This window comes from Suncus etruscus, chromosome 6 (assembly GCF_024139225.1).
Source record: "Suncus etruscus isolate mSunEtr1 chromosome 6, mSunEtr1.pri.cur, whole genome shotgun sequence".
In the NCBI taxonomy this organism is placed as follows: domain Eukaryota; kingdom Metazoa; phylum Chordata; class Mammalia; order Eulipotyphla; family Soricidae; genus Suncus; species Suncus etruscus.
In genome coordinates, this window is record NC_064853.1 from 96415257 (window position 1) to 96428854 (window position 13598).

General features: G+C 43.0%; 1 protein-coding gene across 2 annotated transcripts in view; it reads right to left on the reverse strand.

Annotated features, from left to right (window-relative positions):
- DGKG (diacylglycerol kinase gamma) overlaps positions 1-13598 on the reverse strand; it is a 241428-nt gene that overhangs the window by 46044 nt on the left and 181786 nt on the right. For both annotated transcript variants that reach the window (XM_049775830.1, XM_049775831.1), the window contains one exon: positions 2359-2536. In XM_049775830.1, coding sequence (XP_049631787.1) covers positions 2359-2536 — 178 coding nt within the window. The remainder of the gene's footprint in view (positions 1-2358; positions 2537-13598) is intronic.

Genomic DNA, 13598 nt, shown 5'->3' on the forward strand with positions numbered 1-13598 from the left:
TGGTGCCAGGGATTGAACCCTGGTAGCTACCTGCAAGGCAAACACTTTAATCCCTTTATAATCTCTCTGGATTTTGTTTTGTTTTGTTTTGTTTTTTGGGTCACACATGGCAGCATTCAGGGTTTATTCCTGGCTCTGCACTCAGAAATCACTCTTGGCAGGCTCGGGGGACCATACGGGATGCCAGGATTTGAACCACCGCCCTTCTGCATGCAAGGCAAATGTTCTGCCTCCATGCTATCTCTCTGGCCCAAATCTCTCTGTTTTTATAGAAAATAAAATGGAGGTTTGCAAAAGTAGTAGAACTTGGATTCACATTCAATTTGTTGGCTCCTGTTCTACTGCTGTTGCCAATCCCATACACACAGTTATTATTCCTCAAATTCACCTCTAAGAATCCTCAGGAACCATTCACCCAATCTACACAGGAATCAGAGCTGCTGGGAACACTGAGTTCTATTTGGTGGACAGTAGAAATGACTGGTAAAGGGTAGTAGTAAAGGGGCCGGAGAGATAGCATGGAGGTAAAGCGTTTGCCTTTCATGCAGAAGGTCATCGGATCAAATCCCGGCATCCCATATGGTCCCCTGAGCCTGCCAGGAGCAATTTCTGAGTGTGGAGCCAGGAGTAACCCCTGAGTGATGCCAGGTGTGACCCAAAAACAAAAAACAAAACAAACAAAACAAAAAAAAGAGTAGTAGTAAAGACAGTTTAAGGGCACTCTCCTATTGTATCCATAAACTGTTTTAAACTGTGTTGGAATAAGGGGAAAGACCCAGCTGATGGCCTGTCAGGCATACTACTCAGGAAAAGGAATAGACCTTTCATAGAAATAATCTGCTGTGTTAGAGGAGACAAATGGTGATGGATGAAGAGAATAAAGGTTCAGTGAAAGAAAATGAAATCCTGGAGTAAATGGAAGGCCAGCCCATCCAAGGTTCTTTTCTAGGTCACAGAAAAATCTTGACTTTTACTCTGAGTCACTGCAGTATTTTGAGCATGAAAATAGCACATTCTAACATTTTCCTAAAGATGCTCTGATGCAGTGATGACAAAAGACTGTATGGGGAAGGGGTAGAAATAGGAACTCTTGTTAGAGGATCTGTGGTACTCTAGGAACAGAAGAATGACTCAGACCATGGTGGAAGGAAATATAGTGAAGTGTGTTGGGTCTTGGATTTTTTTAAAAGTACACCTAACAGATTTCTTGATGGATTAGATGGGAGATGTGAGAAAGAGGAAGAGGTAAGGATGGTGCCAAATGTTTTGGCTTAAGCAACTGGCAGGTTGGAGTTATTATAAACTGAGATGGAGAAGGCTGTGGGTAGAGAGGTTTGGGGGAGAGACAGCAGGCTCAGTTTTGGACCTACTGAGTCATTGGCATTCATGTGGTATTTAAATAAAATCTAACCACTGGGTAAAATAATTGTGTGAGTAGAGACAAAATAGAGTGAGGACTTTGCCTGGGGAACCCCCAATATTTGGGGCTACTGAAAATGAGAAATCAGCAAAAGAGTTTGAGAAAGAGGAACTAGTGGGGTATGAGAAAAACCTAAAACATGTAGTCTTAGAAGTTAGTTAGAAGTTAGTTTGGTTTTTTGTTTGTTTGTTTGTTTGTTTGTTTTTGGGTCACACCCAGTGATGCTCAAGGGTTACTCCTGACTATGTACTCAGAAATCACACCTAGGTTGGGGGACCATATGGACGCCAGGGATCTAACTGAGGTCCGTCCTGGGTCAGCTGCGTGCAAGGCAAATGCTCTACCATTGCATTATCATTCTGGCCCCAGTCAGAAGTTAGAATAGCAGTTTTCAGAGAGAAGGAGCAATAAGTTGGGTCAAATGTTACTGGTAGGTTAATTGATTTGAGATCAAGGTTGAGAATTGACTGTTGAATTTATTTAATGAAGGACAGTGGTAACCTCAACAGAATTTTTTTTTTTGGGTCACACCCGGCAGTGCTCAGGGGTTACTCCTGGCTGTCTGCTCAGAAATAGCTTCTGGCAGACACGGGGGACCATATGGGACACCGGGATTTGAACCAACCATCTTTGGTCCTGAATCGGCTGCTTGCAAGGCAAACGCGCTGTGCTATCTCTCTGGGCCCACCTCAACAGAATTTGATGCCTGGAGTCCATGGTTTGCCTTCTGACTATCATTTAGACCTTATGACAAATTTTCTTTTTTTAATTAATGTGTAATCTTTTATCATATGATGAATTGGTATAGACACAGAGCTCTGGGTTCTATACAGGCTGTCATTGTCTTTGAGACCCTCCTCTAAACACACCTTCTCAGTTTTCTACCAGACCCATGAATACCTTATTCATTATAGCTATTATCTTTTTGGCTGACTTACCTTGGACACAGAATTTCAGTTCCTTAGGATCAGTGACAGCCTTCCTGTTTTCCTGAATCACAGCTCTGTTCTTCTTGGTTTCTCCCCAAAGATTGGTACCACCGTACATGCTGGGAATGTTGAGAACTGTAATGCCTTCAAGAAATATATTGCTCAAGTCCACTTCAACTCCATCACACTGGTGGGCAAAGAGAAAAGATCGTTAATTAGTGTTCTCAGTATAACTTAACCCATGTTATATAGCCTAAACCATGGTTATGGATTGGATGAGTGGATGGGGACTCTTATAAAAGAGATAATAAGCCTTCAGCCATTGACCAGCCTCTGTCAGAAGCTGAATTTGGTGCAGGTTTTCTCAGCCCTAATACTTCAGTCACTGTAGGAAGATGGTAGAGATGCAATAGGGTTAAATCTGTAAAGACAGTAGAAGTCTCTAAGGTCCCTTTAGACTGGCTTAGAAGTCTCCCTCCACCCCTCCAAAAAAAAGGTCTCACCATCACCACAGGAAGTTTGAGGTGATAAGGAGGAGGGGGTCAGTGAAATAGTGATATACAATTGGGTGGAACCTTCCATTTGTTCACTTAAAGAAGGTTGATTGGCAAGGGACTACTTTTTTCTGCAAATGAAGTGATAGGCCAAATATATTTGGGAATCTCTGGTCTAAAATGTCTTTAGGAGAAGGTTCAAAAGACAAATACAAGACTGCTATCCAGTCCAATATCATTATCATCAATTCTTTCCCTTCCTAGTCATCATGAAATTTAGTGTTCACTGAATTCAGAACGTCACATATAGAAGATTCTCAACAAATGACAGGAAAGTTTTATTCCTCTCCTTCTTATTTTATCCCTCTTGGGAGAAGTACAAGACTAAGGTTGGGAAGGCTTTCAGAAATTGCCCGTCTCCTGTATCTGTATTGTAAGTGCATTTTTGGCATATGTGCTTGCTGAGAGTGCAGAATTTCTTTATCCAATCTCTACCACCCACATCCAAAAGGCCAGAAGGCTTGAATTTGTCTGTCTCATCTATCTATTAAGTCAGCCCTCTTTGGCATAATGCTTACCAACACAGCAAGAAATTTCATAGCTCTGATCTTTATTCTCCAAGGTTGTAGGTAGTTTTAATTCATTTACAGAAGAAAAAACTGTACTCAGGGAAGTGAGCTAAATCAACTGATAAATAACATAGCAAGGATTCAAACTTTGGGAACTGATTACAAAACTTATATCCTATATCGGGTTTATTGCAAAGCAGGAAAAATCTAAGCATCAAACAAAATAAAGGCCACTGATTTCAAGGTCATCATCCATCCTGTAGTTATAAACTAAGTCTTATTCTGAACTTCCATAGGTGTGTATATATATATATTCTATTATATTATGTAAATGTATTTTTTACATTGATGTCAAGTAATTGCATCTGACTTTCAACCTAAGCCTCCTCTTGTTCATCTAGTTTATTTTCAAGCTTTATGGCCCCTTTGCATATTTCTTTCATTTTTGAGAACAAGTCTTTAACACATTCACGAATGGCAAACAACAGGGACCAAACTCTCCTCTTCAGTAATTTGACACAGTAGATAAGATACTTATCCTTGTTGTATATCTAGAATGGCTTATTCCCAGCCCACTTTTCATGAATGTGTGGAATCACAACACTTAGAGATGAGAAGGAACTAAGAAAACATGCCCCTTTCATCAATGAGGTCCAGCTAGGTCAAGATTTTATTTCATCTATGATCACCCCACTTAACAGTGGAGACTAGTGGCCTAGTATACAGGTCCAACACTCTTATCCTATGTGTGAAACATAATATATTGTAAAATTATGTATTAGTATTATATTTCTCCAGATCGAATAACATTTCTTAAATGGTCACCACAACTTCTGTTAGGAAGGAAGTAAGAGAACTCATCAAATCACTAATATCTAAAAGAACAAATATTTGGTTGTCTATTCCAGAATATTACCAAGGATGGGGATGTAGTGTATCTGTCTATGGTTCTCAGGAATTATTTTCCCCCAGTATTAAAAAAACTAGAACATTCATTTCATTGCCTCTTAAAGCATAGATATCTAAGTTTGTCAAAACAGCCCCAGAATGTTGACATCTGTTGGTTTTTCCAGCAATGTGACTTCAAATGAAAGCAATGTCCAGAACTAGTCAGATCTCCACCTGAGGCCCTGGCACAGATTTTTAGTATCTGGTTATTATTATTATTATTATTATTATTATTATTTTGGTTTTGGGCCCACATCTGGTGGTATTCAGGGCTTACCTGTGGCTCTGTGCTCAAGGATAACTCGTAGGGGTTGGAGGACTATATGTGATGCTAAGAATCAAAATTTAATAGGTTGCATCCAAGGCAAATGTCCTACCCACTGCACTATTGCTCTGGCCCCTTCTATATTTTTATTCTGGGATACCATCTCTGTAAAGAAGAAAATATTCTGGAAAGGAAAAGACCTAATAAACAATAGTTGGCACTTTTTTTTTTTAATTTTGGCTTCAAACATTGTTTGACATTCTACTTGGCTTGATGCCAGATGCCAGGTTCAGAGTTTTGATCTTTGTACATCCATACCTGGTTGCAAATTCATCTCCTGATGTTGTCTATTTATCTGGATATTCCCTGAAGCAGGGCTCAACTTATTGCTCCTTGATTCTAATAGAAAATCTATCTTACTAACCTTTCTTCCCTTTTCTTTTCAGTAGGATTATTAGATTGTTTGAAATGTATTTGGAAGTTTCCCTCCATTCTATCTTTTCTTTAGAGATTTAGGCTAAAACCTCCCCGGGTCATTCTTTTCTCTTGTCCAAACTCTCTGAAATAAGTTTTGTTCAGTGTTATGTCTGGCTTTATCTTCTTGTCTCTGAATAACCTCCCAGACAACACAGTCTTTCTTGCTTGTGGTTACTTCCAGATCACCTCAACCTAGTGTTGTTGAAAACAATTCCCCTTCCCTTCCTAGTGATCATAAATATTAGCAGCTCACACAGCAGCTTGAGAGCTTCCATTCCTATGTTCTTTCTCTTGAGGTTCTCAAACAAGCACAATGAAGGAGGTCTTTGTTGCTTTCCCCAACTGAGCTGAACTCGCAGGGATTAAAGTGCTGGATGGAGGGACCAAGATCTGACACCTGACAAGCTGGCAGATCCAAACTCAGCAACATAGGACTCTACTCTGGAGATCAGAGTCTTTGAGGCAAAGGGAGCTTTTGCTGATGCTACATTTAAAAGAAAATTAAACTTCCAGCTGTTGTTTGAATAATTGAAATCTCCCATCACTACTTCATCTTAGAGTACTTAGAGCAAGTCAGCGTTGGATCTTAGTATTATATCTTGACTCTGTGCCAGTTTTGGTTGGGAGGGGAAGGGGGGAAATGTGCCATTATCATCGAATCATTCTTGGTCACAAGCATTCTACAAATTCACCTTTCTTCCCCACTGCAGTTGAAACTGCATATCGTCTCCCTTCATTCTCCAGTTATAAACAGCCAGGAGTGTTAGATATTATCTTGGTAAGCCTTTTACCTCTCTGGAAGCACAAACAGTTCTCATTCTTTGTTCAAATCCACTATCTTCCATTCTGCCATGATCTCAATATCTCCCAAGCTAAATAGGGAACATGGACAAGAGGAGGGGTGGGGTGAACCCTGGCTACAGATGGAGAAGGTTGGATATAGATGTCTCCACCCTTGCCTAATTGGAAATTCTGAGCACCTTGGAAACGCATGCCTGAGCTTTGACACAGAGAGATATGGGTTCATACTTGACTGTCACTTGCCTGTTATGGTGTGATCCTTACACCCTTTGAGCTTTAATTAGAAATCAGTCAAACTGGGGGTGGGGACAGAACATCTTCGGGAGGCTGACTGGAAGGCGAGCTGCCATGGTGCATGGGGGAGCAAAATGGGGGAGCTGCCAGGGGCCCAAACATATTATCTGAACATCTTGGCCCAACCCGGACACACAGATTTTCTTTAGAATAATAGGACTGTGTACAGGTCTACGCAGAGCTGGAGAATCGCCATTTGGGGTTTGGAAAAGTGGAGCCGAAAGCAGTAAGGCCCTCTTAAATGGAACGCGGGCAAGGGGGTGGGGTTTTAGGGTGAGGGGTAGGCAAGTTCCTGAGCTAAATCCTTCACTCGTTCCATGACGTCACGGCCACCCTCCCCCAGCTCCAGCGCTGCGCGGGGTGGGGGGCTGGGACTCCGGGTTGGGTGGTTTGGGGGGCGGCGGTCCCTGTGCTGCACGTTAGCCAAGCCACCCCTAACTTTGGAAGAGGCTGCGCTGCGGGGAACCAGGTTCTTTCTGCAGCCCGGCTGCGCTCCGGTCGGGGAGCGCGCGCGCACGGCCGACTTTGGTGTTCCCGGTGCGCCGTGGCACCGGGTGGGTGGGGTGCAAGGAACCCACGCCAGCTCCGCGCTTTTGCTCCTGGGAACGTGTTTGAGTTGGGGCTCTGCTAGCGCCCTTCTCCTTCCCGGTCCCACTGCACGTTCTCCCTCGATCCCGCTTCGCGGGGACCAGGCCCAGAGTTTGGTTCCTTTCTGCGCCTGGATGGTTGGTTGGTTGGTTGGTTGGTTGGTTGGTTGGTTTGGTGGCGTAGGTAAGCAGAGACAAAAGTGCATCTGTGTGCAAACGAAACACACCTGACAGGCAGTTCGTATTCCTCCTGTCCCTGCCCCCGTCCGCATTCGTCTCTCTATCCTTCAAATGGCTGTCATTCTGCACCCAACTGGGGCCCTCCAAAAAAAGACGCCCGTGCTCCTCTCCCGAACGGAGAACTAGATGGAGGAGGTGGGAAGGAGAAAGGGGAGGAAGATGAGGAGGAAGAAAATGAGTATGAGGAGGAAAAGGAGAAAGAAGGTGAATAGGAAGAGGGGGTGTGTGTCTCTGTGGCGTCCTCACCAGGGCTGCGTGCTTATCCGCTCTCCTCCCAGCACCGCTGGGTGACTTGGAACAGATGGGAATCTGAACCGCTCCCCCTTTCAGTCCTGTGGCCTTATTTCTGAAGGAGATCCCGTAATTTATGTGATGACCTGTTTCAATGTTTAGCAACTCAGAAATTCTCCCTTCTAACCTCGAGCCACGACGCTGCGGATGACGTCGATTTTGCTGCGAGTTAGAACATCGATTATTTCTCCCCCTCCAGTCATGGCGCTGTTTCTGCACCCAGGAAAAAATCTCTTCACTGCAAGGCCAGGTCCGAAGTGTAATTCCAGAGTCTTGGGGCTGGGAGTTGTCTCCCCTCAGCTCAGATGTACTTTTTGCGGGTGGTTTCCTTCCACTGAGTTCTCTTGAGTCTTCTCTCCTATCTTTGATGAATCCTTGGTCCCTATGGTTTATTTTTATTACCAGCACGGGCCATTTTACCAGCATTTAAAATATACAGGTAAGTAGAAAGACAAATTTCATGTTACCCGAGTTTCAACTCCAGCGTTGAGCAATTCACAGCGAGTCGTACTCCAACTCTATCCCGGTTCATTCTCCAAGTTCTTACCATTTTATAGAGTCCCTAATACGCTTATCAGTTCGTCTACACAGTTTTGTGTGTATTCATTCAAAGACTTAACAAAAGAAGCACCAAATACTAGTCTTTTCTTCTTCTTCTTCTTCTTCTTCTTCTTCTTCTTCTTCTTCTTCTTCTTCTTCTTCTTCTTCTTCTTCTTCTTCTTCTTCTTCTTCTTCTTCTTCTTCTTCCTCCTCCTCCTCCTCCTCCTCCTCCTCCTTCGTCTTTTGTCGTCATCTTTTTTGGGCCACGCCTGGTGAGTCTCAGGGGTTACTCCTTGCTGTGCGCTCAGAAATCGCTTCTGGCTTGGGGCCCATAAGGGACGCCAGGTATTGAACCGAGGTCCATCCTGGGTCAGCCGCATGCAAAGCAAACACCCTACCACGGTGCTCTTGCTCCAGCCCCTGGAACTTTCACTATTAAGTGAAAATTTTCAGATCAAGAGGCTTGATTAGATCCTGGGTTGACTCTTTTTGTTTTGTTTTGCTTTGGGGCCATACTGGTGGTGGTCAGGGGCTTACTTATGGCTCTGAGCACAGAGATCATTCTTAGTGGGGCTTGGGAGGACCAGATGGGATGCTGGGTATTGAATCTGTGTTGGCCATGTGCAAGGCACACACCCTACCTGCTGTGATATCACTCTGGCCCCAATCTAGTAAAACTCAGTGGGGCTTCCTATTGTACCTCCTTAGGAGGTTTATAGTTCGGTCTCTTTTTTGTTGATGTTCAGACTGGTCAGTGGGATTAGGTGATATTAACTTTATCATTTTTAGTGAGTTCTTAATTGTTAGGTGGTGGTCCTTGTCTAGTCCTATATCATAGTGCCCTAGTAGTAGGATACCCTCAACAACACCTATCAACTATTTTGTGTTGTCTCCCCAAATCTCTATAAATGTTCTTTCTCTTTATAGGAAAAGTATTCAACTTTGAATACTAAGTCTCCAAAAAGGATCTCTTTCCTCCCTCTTCTGCCTTTATGTTCTCATGAAATAACTATTAAAAGTCTTGAAAGGTGATTTTGTCCAATCACTTCATTTTATAAATGAAAGGTCAAAGAGGTGAAAGGAATGGTTCAGATGTTACAACTCATCATAGTAAGCTGATTTGGTGGTTTGACTCAGCAACCAAAAGTTCCACATAACACGAGAGTGAGTTTGTAGAGAGGCATTTGGCAGCAGAATCCAGTCTGAAGCTCAGAAAGTAGAATGGTAAAGCCAGATGGAACAGAGAGGTCATTCCTAATTACCGAAGAGTAAAATATGAGGCCTAGAGTTGGTAACATAGTTGGTCAGTTGGTAACTGACCTTCTTAAATTATAAAGCAATGGCTTAATTAAGATGGGTATGGGCAGTAATGAGGAAACAGAATCAGAATAGTTGTCCAACCTGGAATCTGGAGAGGAAAGAAAGATTTTTCATAAATGTTTTAGGCAGAGAAGATATTCAGTGGTGATGCTTATAGGAAAATGCCTAGAGGGACAAAAAAATTAGCAATGCCTAGGATGAGAAATAGATGGAGGAAAAAGGAAGAATCAGAAGATAGTGGTGGGAAGCTATTCTGGGAATGACACTGAAGTTCCTTCCTTTCCTAGGGAGAAAATTGGATAGACATTGAAGACCGAAGTAGAGAAATTCTCAATAATGTCTAGAAAAAAACTATTTCTATTACAGCAGGGAGAAAAAGGGAGAGAGAAAGAGAGAGAGAGAGAGAGAGAGAGAGAGAGAGAGAGAGAGAGAGAGAGAGGGCTAAGAATTAGATTAGGGGTACTGATGGGTTGGGAAAGTAGACAGAAGGAGAGAGTAGCCTAATCTTAGATACATATTCAAAGCAGAAGGGCAGATGCCATACACTAGACCAAGATGTCTTTCCCTTGAGTTCACAGGATACTACGTGAAGTTTCCAGTACACTACCATAAAATCAACAGTATTACCACTTTTATATGGGTTCCTGTACATACACGGTATAGATGAAGTAGAAATGCCTATTTTTTTTTCCAGTGAGATAACTTCTGCTTTGGTAGGTAGGAAAGAAGTTCTGTCAGTGATTTAGAAAATTGGAATATGGGGCTGGCGAGATAGCATGGAGGTAAGGCGTTTGCCTTCCATGCAGAAGGATGGGGGTTCGAATCTTGGCATCCCCATATGGTCCCCCGTGCCTGCCAGGGACGATTTCTGAGTGTAGAGTCAGGAGTAACCCCTGAGTGCTGCTGGGTGTGACCCCAAAACAAACAAAAACAAAACCAAAAAACTGTAATATAAAAAAGAAAGCTTGAGCTCTGATCCAAATTTCCCTTTATTTGGAAAGAGAAGAGTGGCTGACAATAAAAAGAGTTAACTGGCCCTACGAAGTACCAGTCGTGATAGCTTAAATGTTCATGTATCCTTTTGGATTGTTGAGTTCCACTGGCTTATGTTTCTTCTGTACCTATTACCCAAACTATCCTTCAGCTTTTTACCCATAGCATCTTATTAAGTCCTATCCTTGTATTTTAATCTTACTCTTGTAATTTATGCTTACTCTGTGCTAGACCTGGGGTAGAAATGGAATGCAGTTCTTGTCTTCAAGATGCTCACATATACAGGTTGGCATTCAACATGAGAATTTCAGGCAGGGGGCACAGGAGTAAAGAAAAAAAGAAAAGAAAAAAGAAGCAATTTCATGGTGTAAATACACTTAGAACTCCAATTTCAAGCTACCAATGTGACATCACTAAAAGAAGAGTTAAGAAGAGATGAGCCAGCCAAGAAGCTAGCTTCAAGCGTACCACAGAGAAGAAGTGGATATCTGCATATCTGCAGGGCCTGTGGCCAGAAGAGACAAACCCACAGGGATTGAAAGAAAAGCAGCCAGGGCAAACAATGTCTGTTTTTCCTAGAGAAGTAGAGAGACTGTTTTAGTGTCAATAATCTGATGTGTATCTCGAGGGAAGAAAAGGTGATAAAGTGAGTGGTGTTGATATTCGATGACAATATTGCTAAAAAAAAAAAAACAAAAAAAACCACCCCATTATGTTCTACATTAAAAAAAAATGGGCCTGGGCCTGTAGAGATAGCACAGCGGCGTTTGCCTTGCAAGCAGCCGTCCAGGACCAAAGGTGGTTGGTTCGAATCCCGGTGTCCCATATGGTCCCCTGTGCCTGCCAGGAGCTATTTCTGAGCAGACAGCCAGGAGTAGCCCCTGAGCACTGCCGGGTGTGAGCCAAAAACCAAAAACCAAAAAAAAAAAAAAAAAGAAAAGAAAAGAAAAGAAAAGAAAAGAAAAGAAAATGGGCCTACTATATAGATCAAATTTGTAGGACAGTAGCTTCTTCTGCATTCAAAAATTTGTTGTATATAATTTTCAGAGCTGATTTCTGTTGTGCAGTGTCATCCCAATAATAATACACATATGTCATATGATAATATGTATTATTTATTATGTAGCTTTTATGAATAGTTCAGGTCATAGGTATTGTATCTAATTCTTACAGCCCTCCAGTTAAGTATTTGTAATACTTTTAATAGATGAGGCAACATTGGTGAAATTGAGGAGTGAAACTGAGGAAGTTCTTTCTTTTCAAACTTATTTCAGTTCATGGTACATTTCATGAGCTCTGTAGGTTTCTAGCATACAATGCAAACAATGTGACCAAGAAGATGGTCTTATTTATGGAGCCTGATGCCTCTCTAGGTACAAGGAATTAAAATTTCATTTGAAAGAGGATACTGAAAACCCTGTAATCTATCAAGACCAAAGTGCTCAGAAGAGTCATAGATTTGTGCATTGAATCATACAAGAGAGTGAGAGGTTTAGCTCAGTGAATTTAGCAGACATAAAATATAAATTATCCGTCATATGAAGAAGTGAGAACACTTTTCTGTGTTCCCCCTAGAGGATGGAATATAGCACCAATGGAAGGACAATTCAGTCATGCATCCTATATATACTCACCATTCACCTCTCCTTTCCAAGGATTGTGCTAAGTGCCCTACAGGGAATGCCTGTAAGTGATGAATAGGCCACAGATACTTGTTCGACATCAGGAATAACTCTGGCAAGCCAGAGCTTTCCAGCAAATATAACAGGCTTCTTGTAAAGCTGTGATCTCCGTAGCCACGTCAGGAGGAAGGCTGGATGAGTCCCTACCAGAATGTGCCAAATTCAATCTTTTTGTTGAGCAGCAAGTACGACTAAATCCCCTCTCAGCTCAAATGCAGAGCCTCCGTGTAGTTTTGCTTTGGCAGGCTAGAATTCTGTACTGAAAAGTGTCACCCTGACTCCCCTTTCTCCTTCATGGGCTTTGCCTACCAGCTGTGTGCGCTACACTTCCCGAAAGCAAGCCACAGTGGGGCAAGTTAGATTGGAGGGTGGCTGCCATCTGGGACAGAAACTAGAGAGTCCTGGCGGGTTTGTGTGGGCTCAAGGAATGCGACATTGAAGCCATGTACACACAACCTACTTAAGAAACATCCCATGGGTAGAAAATGTTTTCTTCCTCTTCAGCCCTCCTCTGTTGCTATGCCAAGCGGGCACAATGGTGCCTTTGAGAGGGGCAGCTGGAAGGGGGTGTTGGCAAGCAGGCTGGAAGTAGAACATTGCAGCTGGGGAGGGGGGGAACCCAATCCATTTCCAGGAGTAAGCCCGGGTGCCACTTTCCAAAACAAAACTGCTGTTTCTCAGATCTCATGGTGGTGGGTTGCCTCAGAGTTGGACAGAGGGCAAAACCATTTCCTATCCTCTGCTCCACCATCCCCAAGTCAAAAGTCCTGGTGTGTTGAGGCATTCCTGTCCTGGATGTAGATTAATAGGCCTTGCTGTCTGTCTACAGAGCTCAAGCCAACACGATGTATGGGGCTTCTTGAAGAGAAGAATTTGTCTGCAGACAGAGCAAGACTGAGAGCTAGAGGGCAAGGCAGAGCTCAGGGACAGGTAGACTCCAGGCCATGAGAGAGGGCTCTGGAGACAGTTCCTTCTGCTTTTCAGGGTCATTTCCTCTGATACCATACCAACCTAGCACCCTTGCTGCCATGTGGGCTCTGCCTACTCAATCTTCATTTGGTTTGGTGGGAAAGAGGTGGGAGAACTCTGGCATTTCCTGTGCTTACATTCACAGTTGTCCAGACCCTCTGCCACTTTCAAATAAACCAACACTAGTTCTGAGATGGATGTGGGAAGATTGCCCACTCACTGAAACGTTAGGAGAAGACCAGGGTCCCAGGCTACCAGCTCTACCACCATCCCCTTGGTGGTACAGATAGAACTCAAAGGGCCCCTTTCATTCTGGAGGCGTCCAACAAAAAGGAGGTATGGCTTGAGGCTAGTTGAATGGTAATTTGTATTGGTGTTCACACTAACTATGAGATTTTTCACACTTTGGTTCAATTTTACAATCAATAAATTACTATTCATTTCTGGAACTCGGCAAGGCCTAGGGATACAGAATGAATGAAATAGTCTTTCCTTCAGACAGCAGACTGCCTAACAGACATGCCAAGTCCCTAATGGGAGCCCTGCTGCTAAGTAAGTAGACACATGTGTCTATTACTTGTAACATTGTTAGGTGGAAAGCAGATCAGACTATATGTAGAGAATGGTCTTTCCAGGGGGGTCCATGGATTTGTGGGAGGTAGGTGGGCTTGGGATGGCAGGTTTGAAATGCTTCTAAACTTAGAGTTCTTACACATCTTTATGAAATCTTACTTCCTGTGTAAATACTTGGAATAATACTGGTCATGCTGAGAATTTAA